Source organism: Typopeltis vanoorti, chromosome 17 (assembly GCF_054136105.1).
Source record: "Typopeltis vanoorti isolate ZY-2024b chromosome 17, IOZ_Tvanoo_1.0, whole genome shotgun sequence".
NCBI classification, from domain to species: domain Eukaryota; kingdom Metazoa; phylum Arthropoda; class Arachnida; order Uropygi; family Thelyphonidae; genus Typopeltis; species Typopeltis vanoorti.
In genome coordinates, this window is record NC_143565.1 from 107,383,829 (window position 1) to 107,402,264 (window position 18,436).

Sequence of the window (18,436 nt, forward strand, 5' to 3'; positions counted from 1 at the left end):
GGTGGGTGGGGAGCTCTGGCAGTGAACTAAATTCCTCTGAGAATGAATACCTCTTCATCTTGTTTATACACCACTGTTCTTAATATTACATTCAGCTGAAGAATTTCCAATTGGAAAAATGTCACCATTCTTCATCCAGAAGGGTTTGTAAGGTTTGTCAGGATCTCCAAAGTTGCAAAGAAACTGCCTTCAGGACGGTATCCTTATCAAAGCTGCTACAGTAGCACAATCAGAAAAAATACTCCATGCAACATCTATTGGGGGAATACCAATCAGTCACTCTACACAAAACTTTAAACTTTTTAGAAGCATAATATCAGAGTGGGACTTCCTTGATGTTCCTAATGAACGGATATGTTCTGAACTCAAGGATCATGGAATGACAGCCATAAGAAGAATCCTGATACATAGAGATGGGCATCTGGTTCTCACCAGAAACATCATCCCTACCTTTAACAAACACCAAAACCACCACCATCTGTCAAAGCTGGATATCTTAACTATATCTCTATCCCAAATCCCTTATGCTGCTTTAAATACCAGAAATGTGTCCTTCTCAAACTGCTTGTCGTGGCTATGCCTGGTACAGTTCAGAACCCAAGAATGAAAACTACTAGCAAAACACCAAATTGCTCTGTGAGTGATATCACTGGCCCTACTCCCAGGCATGCCAAAGGTGGAAGGATGAAAAGGAGATACAAAGGCTAAAAATTGAACAGTGCATCATATACCAGGAGGAGAAGAGGCAATATACCACAACAGTAACATCTGATAAAAATCTCTTTATGCTGAGAAGGCAACGGTAAAGAAAGTGTAAGTTGGGACATTGACATCAATCCTGCCTTTGCCCAACAACATCCCTGAAAGATATGACTTGCTATACCTTTGAGCAGATGAAAGAGAGAAATCATTATGGACTCACTTCTGAAGAGATGCCTAAAAGGGCCCAACTACATGAAAATCCTCTCAAAAAAAAAAATGTAATGTGCACCATGGAGGATCAAAGACATTGTTACATCCTGAATGAAGAACTTTATTAAAGAAATAATTCATTCAGGATTTAACAAGTCAGAAAATTCAGCTGAGAGAAAAAACTTGTACTGGAGCAGAAGAACTAAAGTACTAACTGTAAATGGAAATAGAGTTACCTCCTTTTAGTAGAATTGTAATGCCATGTAAAGAACTTCGTGTATAAATTAGTATTATGTGAAATGCATCATGTATACAATGAATGGGTAAATCAGATGTAAACAATAGTTCTAAAGGTCATGGGCGGGCCTGAGGCATTGGCAATCTAGGAAAGTTATGCACATTTGGTTTCTGGAAGACGCTGCTATGATCTCGTGATGTGCCGAAGTTGCCGTGGTCCATGAAAGTAGCGGGCGGGAAAAGATCGCAAAAAAAAAAAAAAAAAAAAAAAAAAAAAAAAGTAAGAGGGTGCTATCGTGGTAAGGAACAGGGGGTGCAAAAAGGGGGGGAAGTGAATGGACAATAAAAAGAGTTTGCTTCCCTTTCTCGGGGCTTTTTTTTGCCTGCTTTCCTGGATGATGATTTGACTTCTCTCGTAGACCGGTGGTTCCAGATGGTGCTTCGTGGCGATAGTTCGATATCGGAGGGTGCGCCTTTCCCTTCGATGTCTGAACCTCTGTCGGTACTAAAGCATGAGATGTTGGCTTACGTTGTCTTTGCTGAAAGTTTCGACGGAATAATATCATGAACGTATACCAGAACTGGCAGTAGAAATGACGATGGTCCGAAACAGATAGAGAATAGAAGAGGGAAAATGCCAGGTGCAGAGCATAGCTTAATCTGACGACCGTAGTGACCCACCACGTGGACGTAGGTTTATGGAGGTATCGAAAGAGAATTCAAACAAAGAAGGACAGTTCAGATGGACCTGGAAACCCTGCCCCAAGAAATGGTAAAGTACAGATTTTGTTGTATGATTACCCAGTCGGTAAAAAGGGAAGAATTATTGCAGTGTATTAATCGAGTGTGGGCAGTACTTAAGGACTTTAAGTGATTATTTAGCAGTGTTAATGTCCATAAGACAAATTGTTATGAATGATTATAGATGATTGTGACTAGTTTAATGTGCAAGATTAACACAGTATGTAGAATAGTGATTAGAAGAGTATAATGTGTATATTATGTGTGCTTGTAATGTATTAACTGAGTATGGACGGTATTTAAGGACTTTAAGTGATTTAGCAGTGGTTAATGCCCATAAGTCAAATTGTTAGGAATGATTATAGATGATTGTGACTAGTTCAGTATGCAAGATTAACACAGTAGGTAGAATATTGATTAGAAGAGTATAATGTGTATATTATGTGTGTTAAATCCCTAACTCAAGAGAAGGATTTATTGTTCGTACATTGGAGTATTAATAAGTTTGATTTAGCATGTCATTGAACTAATTGAAAATGTATATTATGTCTTTAGATTCCAATAAATATGTTTTTTCCTTTTATGCCTGAGTTTCGCCTGTGATATGAACCAAAACTTCCACTCATTAATTCGAACCATAGCGGGAGAGGGAGGAATTGAAAGAAAGGTATAACATGTTGTTATAGAAGCTACGACTGCAAACCTGAATTTACTTAGCCATAGTAGAGCATTTGATTTATGAGTATAAGCAATAAATTTATTCTCCTATGTATGCCAAAGGTCTGGAAAAGTCTCCATGAATAAGAGTCCCCTCTATTCTAAGATATTGGCTGGCGCAGCGTTAAAAAATAAATTTGTCAATATCTGAAGAGGAGACGGCCCCAGATAGAAATTAGAGGATTCGTTTCTTATAGTAAGGAATAACCTTTAACAGTCAGGGTGTGCATGTGAGTAAATTTAGGGATCGGCCAGAGATATAGAATTTGCTTTCCTTATAGAATGAACATGTAAGAAGTGATACAGATATTAGAGCCAAGAAGATTTTGTAAGTCTTGTAAGTAAAGTAGGGAGGTTAAAATAATGAGGGAAGTAAAATAATTGAAGAGCAACGATATTTAAAATGGCGCACACGGCGATACATAATAATGCCAGTGAGCCACACACCACGTGGCAGCAAACATAACAGCGTTGCCTCCAGACCCTTTATTAGATGCCCCGTCAATAGATAGCATGGATATCTCTGCTCTCCTTAGGAAGACAAAATAATTACTATGCCAAGTGCCCTTATGGGTGTGCAGTTTGACCACATCGTAGAGATTTTTCCACAAGAAGAAGAAATGGATACTGGCCATCCACAATTCCTAAAAAAGAAAAAAATCCAAGACTAATGAAAACATTCTTACAGTAGAATTGTCGTGGATTCTGACAAAACGTGGCATCAAGGCTCTCTTACAAGGTACGAACCTTGCAGGTAATAATACCTAAAATTGAGTGATGATCCAATTCTCTGTAATGTCATCATTATTTGTGAGGACAGGACAGGGGATGGACCTGTCCATGAAGGACTTGTCATCCTTTTGGGGCTTGCCTGTAAGGGTTAAGGCATCCATGGGGTGCTTAAGGGGTCAAAGCTGTATAACTGAGAGGAGATCTCCACATAGCCTAAAGGAATGCGAGAACCGACCAGGGCTTCTGACCTAATGTCCAATCCTCACCTTCTCGTAGTGCACCCTGTTGGGTATCTACTTGGATACTGAACGAACGAGGATGGGCTGGCAATTTGGGATTTAGCCGACCAAATTGTATTCTTATTGGTGAAACCAAAATAAAAAATGATGGTACAACATGACAAAATTTCATGCCTGCTTGGGCGTAGCCCGGTTAAACAAGGCCCCCCCCCCGTTGTTTTCACCAAGGCGAACAGCGAAAAGTCAGCTACTGGAACAAATCTCAAAACACACCCCAACTCATTGTCACCAGAGTTAAAGATCGGTACTATCAACATAAGAAGCCTGAATGGCAAAGAAATGGAGCTAGCTGAGGAATTAGATAAGTATCAGATCGACATAATAGGGGTGACTGAAACAAAAAAGACAAAAACTGGTGAGATCTTTCTGAGCAATAAATACAAAATGTTATATTCAGGCAATGACAATCAAGGAAAAGGAGGAGTAGCCATAGTATTCAACACAAAATACGAGGCTAATCTTCTTGAATGGCAGTCAGTCTCAAGTAGAGTAATGTGGGCAAATATGAGAATGGGGAACTGGTTTGTGCCTATGGTCCCACAGAAGGTTCTACTAAGGTAGAAGTGGAGGAATTTTTTGAAGCTTTAGAAAAAGCAACTGACACAATGAAAAAGGAAAAGTTGGTCCTTATTGGGGATCTAAATAGCAGAGTAGGAAATGATTGTGAGACATACAAAAATATTTTGGGAAAAATTGGAGAAAAGAGCAAAGCTAATAATAATAGCAAATGTCTGTTGGATTTCTGCTCAGGACATGGACTGGTTATTACTAACACCATGTTCCAACATAAAAATGTGCCCAGAGTGTACAGAGGATTTGAAATTGGAATTGATCACTATTTAGTCTTGAGCAGGATAAAATTGAATTTCATATTGAAAAGAATAACATGTAAGAAAGTTTTAAAGCAAATCAAAGTTGAGCAACTCTTAGATGCAAAGTAAAATACACAAAGACTATTGAAGAAAAAACAAAAGAGTTTGAGAACAGGAATCAAACCTTGGAGATTCAGTGGTAAGCCTTGAAGAAAACCCTGATTGATTCAGCTAGAGAGGCATGTGGTGAAGTTGTCTGCAAGGATAGAAAAATTAGAACTCCATGGTGGACACAGGAAGTTAAACCGGCAGTGAAGGAAAAGAAGAAAGCATATCAAAAGTTCCTGGCAAATAAGTCAGCTTGTGCTCTTAGAGAATACAGAGACAAATGCAAGAATGCTAAACAGTGTATAAAACTAGCTAAACAAAAGTCATGGGAGGACTTTGGCAAGAATATAGAAAATAAATATCAAGAAGGTAGCAAAATATTCTGGAGGTTTTTGAAGAAGCTTAGCAGAGCATTTTTTTTTCCCTTATATTTTTCATACTTCTCTCATCCTTATTCTCACAATATTCTTCCCAGATCATGTTTTGGATGTAATTTTAACAAGATTGTACATCCATTTCACTCCTACCTTGTCTTAAAACTCTAGGAACAATTCAGATATTACATAATTTAAGAATATTTTCTTAGCTTTCATCTGTTGCTAATATTCTCTTTCACATATCATATACTGAATTAGAAGAATATTAGTGATGTATGAAAGCTAAGAAAATATTATTCTCTTGACTTTTTCACACTTCACAGTTTTGTACTTCCGCATGTAATCTTTCTTAATTGAAATATAGATATACATCCTTAACTGAGACCACTTCTGATGTTTTGATCGAATCTTAACATTTGGATCATGAGTACCCTCATATACTACTTGAGAAAATTGTCTCAACAGCTCAATAAATTATCCTTTATTCTTATGAATTCTGTTAACAGCCAGTTTGGATAATTTAGGTTACCTATAATGATTACTTTTGGTTGCTACCAGGGTAATTTGGTATTGCATATCATTGTCTACAGCAATGTATTCTCTAGTTTTGTAGCAATACCTACCATATATTTCATCCAGTTAGCTCTCACTTTCACATGAGATAGCCTCAAAGTCACTGCCATATGGAATATTATATCTATTATTTCTTTCATTATCAGTGTTTTTTTTTTACCACTAAATACTTAAGATAACTGAAAAATTGGGTTTTAATTGGTCGGAAATTTGATACAACCAGTAACCAACTAGTTTCACCACATTAACTGGTGGCTTCTTCTGGATTAGATGAATATACATATAACAGCTTAAAATAAATGAGCTTAGATTATGAATCAATACATAACTGAAAAATATCAAATTCATAGGAACCGTTACACAGTACAAATACGTGAGCATGGATGTTAGCACTTGGTCAGTCATTGTTAAGCAGGTGCATCCTATAATTATCTGAGAAATTAAACTCTGATTTGTTTAACACCTGCAAAAGTTAGAATCCTAAAAAAAGGTTTCAATTTTGCAGTCACTCCAGAGTACATAATAAAATAGACATTATGTGTAATGTCGAGAAGACCCTTCACTTTTTGCCTGAGGCTATTGTGATATTGGGTTGAAGACTGCGATTCATCTCTCATCTTCTCATCCTCCAAAAAAATAACTTTAGCCCCTTGGAAAAAGGAGCACTGGCTAATTTAAAGAAAAACAAAGAGATAATACTTAAAGCTGACAAAGGCAATTTTATCATAATCTTACATCTTCCTCCATCCCTCCCAATCTCATTCGATCTGATTTATTCTCTTTGAGAGAAATTGTTCTTTAAATCTGTCCATGTTTTTCTATGCTGCATTTGGCAAGACATTATCTGATTGTTCTTCTTAATGTCATGATCTGTTATATTTACTTGTTTGTTTTCAAATCACTTCATTTAAATATGCCTATGATGTTCATGGGTGAAAATTTTATAATAAATAATTACTTCCATGTCATGTTTAATACTTTAAATGATGCTTAAATCCTATGTATACTTCAATACAGTGTAGCATGAGTTGCAAAAACACTCATAAGAAATGTATAGCAAGCCATAAATTTCCCTATGAAATAAGGGGTCCTCTTTAAACTACTTCCGGAAATGTTAATTACTAGAAGCAGCTATCTTCTAATGAGGGCGTGAAAAATAAACTTAATTAACATCATCAGATTCCTGACATGTATCCTCCTGGGGAGGGTGTACAGGATCTTATGATACTACTACATGAAAAGTTACATCATTACTAACTTCCTATCTACAATTTTCTTCCAGATTAGCTTGTTATCTGTCAACTTTCCAGTATTATCAATCTTATATTTCTGTCTAAGGCACTTTTTATTATATCAATCCACCCACATATTGGTCTTCCAAGATGTAGGTGGATTGATACAGTAAAATCTTTTTTTCTGCCATCCTGGCAAAGAACACTTGTTTAGCTAATCTTTCTTCTCCCATTCTGTTTGTGGCCATACTACTTGAGATTCATTGTTAGCATTCACTAACAATATCAAGTTCTTTCCCTAATAGTTCGTTTTTAATGATACTACCATTGATGCCATCTGTTCAATCTCCTATGAAAATCAGCATTAAAAAGACAATGAAAATAGCCAGAAACATTGAAAACAACTGCATCCTGAACGGAGAACCTATAGAACAAGTAAAATATTTCAGCTATTTAGGCACAATTTTTAGTGAAGGTGACAAATTAAATTTCCAAATTTAATTTGTCAGGACTCATATCTATGGTCTCCAGTCTTTGATCAAGAGTTTTATTTCTAACCCAACTCTCAGATCCATTAGTTAAAAATTGGTTTGAACATGGTCTTGTATATAGCTAGCTCAGTATTTTTTTTGACTAATCTCTCTTACTCCATATAAATTTATTCAGTTGACTTTCTTCTATACCAACTTTTTTTTTTAAATTTTACTGTCTATTTCCAAATCTTTTCAATGCTGATTTTCATGCCAAATTTATTGCAGTTATTTAGTTCATTCAGTGAATCCTGCAGACTTGGATTTATTTAGGAATATAACACCATCTACATAAAATAAAGAGTTGAGAACATCTCCAATCTTGATATCAGGTTTAATATCATTTTCCTTCATAATGCGATCCATATAGATGATGAATAACAGTGGAGATAATGTACGCCATTGTTGCACACCTGACTTAACATCAAATCATCTTCCTGTACATCCAATTCTAACTCCTGATTTACAACTCAAGTAGAGACTATGTATTGCTTGAGATAATGTTCCGTTTACACCATATAACTGCAGTGTTTTGAACAGCTTTCCTATTGGCATTTTATCATATGCCTTTTACAGATCTACAAAACTTAAATACAGATCCTTGTTATATTCCCATGATTTCTCAACTATTTTTCTTAAATTGAAAATCTGATCCAGACAACCTCTGACTTGAACCCAGCTTATTCTTCTCTAAGCTTCTCCTCCACAATTTTTCTTACTCATTTTTCAAGGGTCAAATAAATTGATATTTGCATAACTTGCATAAATCTTACCAGGAACACCCAGTAGGGAAATGCTTTTGTAATTCTGATATTTAGCTTTATTCCCTTAATCTACTCCAATCATTTGGAATTTGACCCTTTAACAGGCATGCAGTGTAGCCATGTTAAACTTTTATACTGCCATAAAAGTTTAACATGGCTATTTAAGCATCTCATTGAATATCATCTACTTCAGCTGCCTTTCCACATTTCAGGTTTGTGATAGCTTTTTCTACTTCAAGTACATATATATATTCCAGATGGCATTCCTGTTGAGTGTTTTTTACCAACATACTGTCCTTCTTTTCAATATGAAGTTCAGTTTTATCCTGCTCAATGCTAAATGGCGATTACTTCCTGCATGGTAGAAAATGATTATCAGACATACATTTTTATTTTGGAACATTGTGTTAGTAATAATTAATCCACGTCCTGAGCATAAATCTAACAGGTAGACCATTATTATTAACTTTGCTCTTTTTTTCTAAATTTTCTCTGAACATTCTTGTATGTCTGATAATCTTTTTCTACTGTGCTGTTTAAACTCCAACAAGGACAAACTTTTCCTTTTTCGTTGTGTCAGCTGCCTTGTCTAATGTCCCTTCACTTTTTCATTATTGTAACCTTCTGTGGGACCATAAGTGCTAATTATTCTCAATGTCCAGGTTCCCATTCTGATATTAGCCCATGTCATTCTACTTCATATTGTCTGGCATTCAAGGAGATTATCCTCATATTTGGTGTTTAATATTATAGCTACTCCTTTTCCCTGATTGTTATTTCTTGAATATAACATCTTGTATTTGTTGCTTAGAAAGACTCACCTGTTTTTGCTTTGTTTCAGTAACACCTATTATGATGATCTGGTACGTGTCCCGTTCTTCTGCTAGTTCCATTTCTTTTCCATTGTTGCTTCTTATGTTTTGTGCCTCCATAGCTCAGTGGGTATAGATGAAGCACTTTGGTTGGAAAGACCCGGGTTCAATTCCTGTCAGTGATGCAAAGAACCTTTATCTGGTCTCTTTCGATGAAAGATAGGTTAGCTGGTCTCATACAGAGGTAGGGGGGGGGGGGGCTTTTTCATCCTATAATCCTGGTTTTTTTGTCTCCCAGAACAGGTAAACTGGCCCATGAACACTCGCATCTACAGACATAGGACACATCAGGAGGTATGGGCTTAATCATCTTATCCTTGACTTACGGTTGTGGCTGCAAAATCCAAGAATACTTGGAAAGGTCATGGGTGCTTAAATGCCTGTTAAGACCACCAATAGGATAGCTTCTTAAGTCGATGGTGCCAATCTTGAGATCTGCTGATATTGGGTTGGGGTTTGGGTTTGAACCAGCTCCTGACTTTTTTGCTGTTTGATCTGGTTCTTGATTAAAACAACATGGGCCTTGTTTAATGGGCGACGCCCCAGCTGGCATTATATTCCATCATGTTATACCATCGCTTGAGTTATGATTTAAGCAAATAAGAATACAATTTGGTCTGCTAAATCCCCAGTTGTCAGCCCATCCTTGTTTGTTTAGTATCCAGGTGGATACCCAATAGGGTGCGCCATTAGAAGGTGAGAATTGGACATCTAGTCAGAAGTCCTGGTCTATTCTTCGCATTCTCCCAAAAAGCCATGTGAAGTTCTCCTCCCAGTTATCCTGCCTTGACCCTTAAGCTCCCCAAAAATAATCACTGGGTAACATAAATAAAGTATATTTCGCAGGCTTCAACAAATTTTCACATAAGTGTGTTTAATTCACATTTTTTGTAAACTACTTTTTATACATCTATAATAAAAAAAAAAAAAAAGGAAAACTTCCAAAATTATAGTACATTCAGAAGCAAAACATACCTATAAGTTACATGTTATATTTCGTATATAGGCTCATTGGATATGTGAATATAGTTTCTGTAACAACTAACTGGCATCAAGGACTAAGACCTGAGGTAGAAGGTCACATTCACAAGATCAAATGAAATGATATATATGAAATTTAACTTGCTTATATTCAGCTTGATACTTGGGAGTTCACATAAGACATAAGAATATAATTACATCTGTTACATTTGATTGCATTGACTGTTAACGTAAAGAAAATATTAAAATGAAAATAAATTTTTTAAAAAAAACCCTGAAATTACCACAGTACTAATTAGTATAGGTACATTAGTGGGTATGAGTCAGAAAAATAGTTAAAATTGGTCTGTTTCCAAGGATTTTTTTTACATATTTTACATATAGATTTACAGTTATGGCTCAATATAGCATATTCATATATATTAAAATATTAAACTTTCCTGGAGAAGTTCCCACATTATTCTTTTGATTGAGTTTGTTATAGTAAGACTCGACTGGTAAGTTTTGATGTCATTCTACCACTGACCTTCCCATTTTTATGAAATGAAGTAATGATGTAGGCTATAAAAATGGTATCCTGTGATTTACATTGTTTTTTTTTTTTTTGAAATTTGTGTTTTGAAATATAGCTTATTTGAAAAACCATGAAAGTATAAATAAAGAAATTAGCTTTTTAAATTTTTTATAGGATATTTAAAAATGTATTTTAAATATCCTATAATCTGTGTGCTTGAATTATATATATATATATATTTTTTTTTTTCCCCACAGGTCCAAGGAATGCCCAAGAAACCCGTAAGTTTTGATAGTAGTTAGTGCTCCTCGTATGAATATAAAATAGTATAATTTTCTATACTCTGTTGTCAGTATTTCTTAATTACCTATAAATATTAAAGTGTTTATTTGATGAACTACAGATTAAAAATTCCTTTCAGTACATGAAAAACATTGCTTGATACACATCTGTTAGTCTTGCAGCCTAAATCACTTATCAAATCAGCGATAATTTTGCATGACCATCTCACTTGGTAATACAATAATCTGCCATTTATCTGATCAAGTCAGGAAGGTAATTTGCTAATCTGATAATTGAAAAGTTGGATAATTGAAGTATAATTACATGGTGTTTCTGTGCCAGAAGTCGGTTGACATTATAGGATCAGTTAATTGAAGAGTCATTTTGAAGGCTGGAGAAACAGTAGATTACTGTAGTAAAATATTAGTAAATTTAAAATGATTTCAGAGAGAAAAACACACTAAACTTTAATATATTTGCCATTGGCCTCGTTCTGAAAATGAACCAACTATCTTCCTACATTGAATCACGTCTACACGATGTATTCAGTTCACCAAGGAAAAGGATAGTGCTCTGAGTTGACACTTCTTGAACACATCTTACTTTATCCCATGGCTTCTGATACTTTGTCAACTTGTTTGTTACAAATCCACCTTTACATGCCAATAAATACAAACTTCTGCTCATCATACTTCCTAGAAAATAGGCATTGTCTCAAATCTTCAATAGAGCATGTAGCATTTGTTTTTCTTCTTCATCCTTTCAACAAGAGCTTCTCACTGTCAAGACTAATGGAATCAAATGGCTATGACTCGTCACATTCCATGGATAAGACTCCTATATTCCTGCAATCAAGGATACTGCAAAAGAAAGCAGGATTCCGTACACACACACACACACACACACACACACACACACACATATATATCTTGCATTGTCTGTGGGCAGAATCTTGAAGTTTTGCTTGATGTATAGATATTTCCATATCAACATAAATGTCAAATTTCTTACCAACTACAAAAGGCTAACTTGCTCCTCTGTCTCTAGTTGTTTACCAGATTTTATATGAATGTACTATAACCTATTTTGGATAGACGTATTCTATTGGGGGGAGGAGGAGATATTGAGCATCAGTAGTATGTTGAATCCTTTAACCACCTTACCGGCCATTAAAGATCAACTACGCACCCTCAAAAGTTTCATATCCATCATAAATTTCAATGTAATATCAATGGTATTAAAATTTTAATATGCACTTCGCATCCATGGAAATGTGGACGTATATATACGTCCTGGCTGGTAGTGTGGTTAAATCTCAAAAGTCTGGCCACGTGGACATAGCACATTGAGACCAAACACAACGTATGACTTTGAATTGAATTTCTAATTCAAAGTACTTGGTTAAATTGTGTGATCATTAGCCACAAAGCTTCATTCATTTCATTATTTTTTTATCTTTTTCTTGTTCTTTTCGTTCATTCTCTTCCATGTGATTATTTGGAAGCCTCCAAGTCAAACTTACTGCAAAGGCCCACACTAATCATTATTTCAGTCATTATCTCCTTTCATTCACGGATAGAAGTATCCATGATCACTTCTGGCATCCAATTCCATTTGTTGTTAAGTTACTAAAATCCTTTCAGTAACTTAAGTTCCTATAACACTTTTACTAGCCTTCAGCCTATGAGAATAGGCTGAAGGCTAGTAAAACTCTACAGATCATCAATATATTTTAGTGACCATACCACCTTAGATTACCACCATCCATTAATAGAAGCAGCCAGCAATACAACAAAAACCGCAATAGCAAAAATACATAGAGGTATAAGACAGGGATGCTCTCTTTCATCCATATTGTTTAATCTGTACATTGAAGATGCAATAAATAAACTGAAAGAACTAATAGAAACCGGAACTAAGATAAATGGAATTGATATTAAATGGCTACGGTTTGCGGATGATATAGCAGTTTTAGCTGAAAACGAAAACAAACTGAAAGCCACCCTAACAAAGATGGAAGAAATCTTCATCTTTGTAATTTAGGCTGTACTGTATTGGAGGCACAGTACAGCCTAAAAATTAATTATAAGAAAACAAAATTATTAATTACAAGTAAAGCAAATCCAATGAAAATAAACCTGGAAATAAATAATAGCCTACTACAACAGGTATCCTATTTTAAACATCTTGGAAGTCTTATCACAGAAGATGGAAGAAACCAATCAGATATTAAAGCACGAATAATCCTAGCCAAAAAAGCATTCTATAACAGAAGAAACATTTTTACCAGTAAAGGACTTAGCATCCAGCTGAAAAGAAAGCTAGTGAAAACATACATATGGAGCATTGCATTATATGGTTGTGAGGCCTGGACTCTAACGAGACATGAAAAAGTTGGAGGCATTTGAAATTTGGTGCTGGAGAAAGATGATGAAAATTAGTTGGACAGAAAAGTAATGAAGAAGTTCAGAATATAGTTCATGAAGAGCGGTCATTAATGAAACACATCAATAAGAGAAGAAAAAGCCTAATTGGACCTCATTTGAGGCATGAGGGACTGATTACAGAAATAATGGAGGGGATTGTAGAAAGAAAGAGGCCACGAGGCAAACCAAGAATTTCATATATAAATAATATAATGATGCTAACTGGTGCTAAGAGTTATGAAGAGATAAAAAGGAAGTCACAAGGCAGGATGTTGTGATGTGCTGCTATATTTACCAATTTTCGGATTGATGCACCAAAAAAGAAGAGAAAGAAGAAGACACCTTAGATGTGCTCTGCTCATGTTATTCACTGACGTCAGATTTTCTTTGATATTTTCATTTTAACATAATTCTGCCAATGATGATCAATTAGAAACAAAGGAAGGAAAGAGAAAAATTTACCAACTAGTGAAATGTAGAAATAAAGCAGCAAAGGACATCTTACATATGAGGTAGATCAAAGACGCTGAAGGAAGAGTATTATGGAGGGATGTGGACATAAGAAACAGATGGAGAATATAATTTCAGGGACTTGTTAATGAGGAAAATGCAAGGACTCACGAGAAGATGGGCAGCCTTCTGAGGGGATGGTGTAGAACATGAGTAGAGTGGAAGTGACGGAGGCCATGAAGAGGATGAGGAATGGAAAATCGGTGGGCCCCGACAGGATTCCAGTGGAGGCATGGAAGGCACTGGGGCAAGAGAGAATTGACCTGCTGTGGGACCTGTTCATGAAAGTTTGCCAACAGGAAAATATACCCGAGGAATGGAGGGAGAGTACTCTTGTCCCCATCTACAAGGGTAAAGGGGATGCACAAGACTGTAAAAATTACAGAGGAATAAAGTTGATGTCCCACACAATGAAAATCCTAGAAAGGGTTCTTGATGGAAGATTGAGGAAGGAGGTGGAGATTGCAAAGGAACAATTTGGCTTCATGCCTGGTAGATCAACAACAGATGCTATCTTTGGGTTACGGCAGATGATGGAAAAGTTTCGAGAGAAACAACTGGAGCTACATCTGGCATTTATTGATCTGGAGAAAGCATACGATAGAGTGCCAAGGCAAGAAGTCTGGAGGTGTCTGAGGGAAAAGAAGGTTCCGGAGAAATATGTCAGGTTGGTGCGGGAGATGTACAGAAATGTGAAGACAAGTGTTCGGACCTGTCTGGGACAGACAGAAAGTTTTCAAGTAACAGTTGGCTTGCATTAAGTCCATTTCTGTTTAACATTGTGATGGAGGTGGTGACGGAGGAGGTGAGAGAAGATGCACCTTGGACAATGTTGTATGCATATGACATCTTGCTGTGTGCAGATTCAAGAGAAGAAGCAGGAACTAAACTGGAAAGATGGAGAAAAGTACTGGAAGAGAGAGGTATGAGACTGAGCAGAAGTAAGACAGAGTATGTGTGTTGCACAGTGGGCGGTGGCCAGGAGACAGATTGGGAGCTGGAAGGAAATGTCATCAGGAAGGTGAGGGACTTTAGATACTTAGGTTCAACAGTGGAAGAGATGGAGGAGCTGAGAAGGAAGTGGGATGCAGGATGCAAGCGGGTTGGAGGGAGATGGCTGGAGTGTTATGCGATAAGAGGGTACTGATCAATCTGAAAGGCAAAATCTATAGGACAGTAGTGAGGCCAGCTATGACGTATGCTAGAGAAACTGTGGCCCTGAGGAAAAATAACATCAGCAGGATGGAAGTAGCAGAGATGAGAATGCTTAGGCGGATGTGCGGTGTGACCAGAAAGGATCATCTGAGAAATGACTATGTGAGGGGAACAGTGAAAGTTACGAACTTAGGAGCGAAGATACAGGAGGCAAGGTTGAGATGGTTTGGTCATGTGATGAGGAGGGAGGACGAATATGTGGGAAGAAGGGTCATGCAGATGGATGTGCAAGGAAGGAGGAAGCGTGGGCGGCCAAAGAAGAGATGGAGGAAGCTGGTAGAAGAGGACTTGAGGATGAAGAACTTGGATGTAGTGACAGCCCAAGACAGGAGGATGTGGAGGAGACTCATCATCAACAGTGACCCCCACTTTAGTGGGAGAAGCTGCAGAAGAAGAAGAAGAAGAAGATGATGGCATTTGTTCACTCATAATTTTTTTAGAACTCTTACCTGTGGTCTTCTTTTCAACTTATTTCTAACCTAACTTTCAGGTTAGAATGTTTAACTTGTTCATCTTCCATTATCTTAAAATTGGTTTGAGCACTATCTTATATACCATTAGTTAGTGTTTTGGCTAATTTTCCTCTTATTCAGTTATAAGTGTATTTATCTCTCTACCACCATACGTTTCACTTTTATTATTTAGTTCCATATTTAATTTGCCTGGTCAGTAAAAATTGTGTCTAAATAGCTAGAAAGCTTAACTTGTTCTGCAGGAAAGCAGTTTTCCCATCTTCTTGCTTCTTTTCATAGTTTATTCTTATTGCTGGTTTTTGTACCAAACGTTATCTTGCAGTTATTCTGTTTAGTTAGTTGGTAACAACTTGTAATGGATTTATTTAGTAGTATAATGTGCACTGTAAAAGAGCTGAGTTTAATATATAACTCCACTGTTTATCAGATTTTGATGCTACTCTCTTTCATAACATGATCTATATAGATGAACAGTTTGAATAGTGGGTACCTCATCTTATATCAGATCATTCTTCTGGTGCATTTTTTATAATATCCTACTTGTATCATACTTTTAAAGCAATTTTAATATCAATTTCCTCTTGACACTTGATCATATCTGTTCCAGATCTACAAAATCCTGTTATATTCCATGATTTCTCTTTTTTTTTTCTTAGTTAAAAAAAAAATCCTAAACCTATTTGACCTGAACGTAGCAGTTTTTCCTAATTTTTTTAGGAAAGTATACTTGCATACATGTTACTTGGAAGAATTTTTCTATTTGAACACTCATTAACAAATTCCTTTAATTTTCACACTGTTTTTTTTTAAGATGGTTGCAATGCAAATACTATGTAATCGTTTGGAATTTGATCTTACTACTTCTGAATCATGGTTTGAAACTTTATCTCCGTGCAACTCCCATTTGAGCAAATACTATAACAAGTTTGCTCACTGTAACAAACTACCAAAAATCCTTTTTGATGTAAAGGAACCTGTGATGATTTTTTAGTAAACTACTACAACGTCCATCCAAAGTCCATAGATGCAATGCTATTCAAAAAGAAATTCATAGTGGCAAATTATATACTATAACAGACTATTTGTGCAGTCCCCTAAGTTTGCTGTAGTTTGAACTGACTTGTAAGAACTTGCTCTGCTGTAGTTCAGCATTTCTGCTGTTATATCTTTGCTGCCTTTCTACGTATCAGATTTCTGATAGTAAAAGCTATTTAGTACTGAAATGTATTCATCAGTATTTTTTCTGAATATTTTCTATTACTGAGTGTTTTTCAAGTAGTGTTTAAAATAATTAACATTATTGACATTCTTAATATCCTTATCTTCAGCTTTAATGTCTTCATCTTTGATTACTCTCCTTTTCTAAGGTTTTTTCCCCCCCCAGTAACATCCATAACATTTTGCTACTTTCATGATACTTCATTTTTTTTCAGACTTTTTGTGACTTCTGTCAAACTGCTTTTACACAACTTAGCTTTTTTTGATTATTTTTACATTTTTTTAAGGGAATCGCATGCTGTTTATTTATCTAGTACTTTGATATTTTTCTTTTCCATGACGGTCTCCTTATTTCCTTGAGTCTGTCATGAAATTCTAATTTTTTTGTCCTTTCTCAGTCATTTGATTTCTTGAGATTTTATCATTTAGTGCCTGTAGTTTGATTTTTGTTTTCACTTTTCCTCTAATAATATTTTTTTTTATTTCAGTCTGTAGTTCATATCTGAATGATGCTCAATTTTGATTCTTCTTGAAACGAGCCTTCAAAACCTATTTCAAAGTTTCTCTTTTATTCTGAATCATTCTGAAAATATCAATAATACTTATTTCCTGTAAGTTCTCTCCATGTGAATTTCTTCTTCTTCTTTGGTGCATCAATCCGAAAATTGGTAAATATAGCAGCACATCACAACATCCTGCCTTGTGACTTTCTTTTTATCTCTTCATAACTCTTAGCACCAGTTAGCATCATTATATTATTTATATATGAAATTCTTGGTTTGCCTCGTGGCCTCTTTCTTTCTACAATCCCCTCCATTATTTCTGTAATCAGTCCCTCATGCCTCAAATGAGGTCCAATTAGGCTTTTTCTTCTCTTATTGATGTGTTTCATTAATGACCGCTCTTCATGAACTATATTCTGAACTTCTTCATTACTTTTCTGTCCAACTAATTTTCATCATCTTTCTCCAGCACCAAATTTCAAATGCCTCCAACTTTTTCATGTCTTGTTAGAGTCCAGGCCTCACAACCATATAATGCAATGCTCCATATGTATGTTTTCACTAGCCTTTTTTTCAGCTGGTTGCTAAGTCCTTTACTGGTAAAAATGTTTCTTCTGTTATAGAATGCTTTTTTGGCTAGGATTATTCGTGCTTTAATATCTGATTGGTTTCTTTCATCTTCTGTGATAAGACTTCCAAGATATTTAAAAGAGGATACCTGTTGTAGTAGGCTATTATTTATTTCCAGGTTTATTTTCATTGGATTTGCTTTACTTGTAATTAATAATTTTGTTTTCTTATAATTAATTTTTAGGCTGTACTGTGTGACGATTTCCTCCATCTTTGTTAGGGTGGCTTTCAGTTTGCTTTCGTTTTCAGCTAAAACTGCTATATCATCCGCAAACCGTAGCCAGTTAATATCAATTCCATTTATCTTAGTTCCGGTTTCTATTTTCTATTAGTTCTTTCAGTTTATTGCATCTTCAATATACAGATTAAACAATATGGGTGAAAGAGAGCACCCCTGTCTTACACCTCTATGTATTTTTGCTATTGCAGTTTTTGTTGTATTGCTGGCTGCTTCTATTAGGGCTTCTTGATGCTTGTAAAGATTAAATATAAGCCTTGTATCTCTCCAATCTACCTTGTATTGTTTTTAGGCGGTGAAACATTTCATTCCAGTCAATACTATCGAAGGCTTTCTCCAAGTTAAGAAAGACTATCAGAGTATTTTGATTCTTTTCCAATCTTCTTGCAATAACTGTTCTTAGAGCTAGGATTGCTTGTCTTGTCCTCTGCTGTTTCCTGAATCCAAACTGGTCATTGCCAACATATTGTTCAACCTTCTTTGTTAGTCTTTTTTGCATAATTTTGAATAGTATTTTTGAAGCATGTGATATTAAGCTCT

At 35.8% G+C, this 18,436-nt stretch overlaps 1 protein-coding gene across 6 annotated transcripts in view; it reads left to right on the forward strand.

Annotated features, from left to right (window-relative positions):
• LOC150097752 (RNA-binding protein 4-like) overlaps positions 1-18,436 on the forward strand; it is a 294,888-nt gene that overhangs the window by 93,782 nt on the left and 182,670 nt on the right. For all 6 annotated transcript variants that reach the window (XR_016549641.1, XR_016549642.1, XM_090406763.1 and 3 more), the window contains exon 6: positions 10,659-10,682. Coding sequence is in view for 4 of the 6 variants with exons in the window: in XM_090406763.1 (XP_090262889.1) it covers positions 10,659-10,682 (24 nt within the window). In the remaining 2 variants the exon portion in view is untranslated. The remainder of the gene's footprint in view (positions 1-10,658; positions 10,683-18,436) is intronic.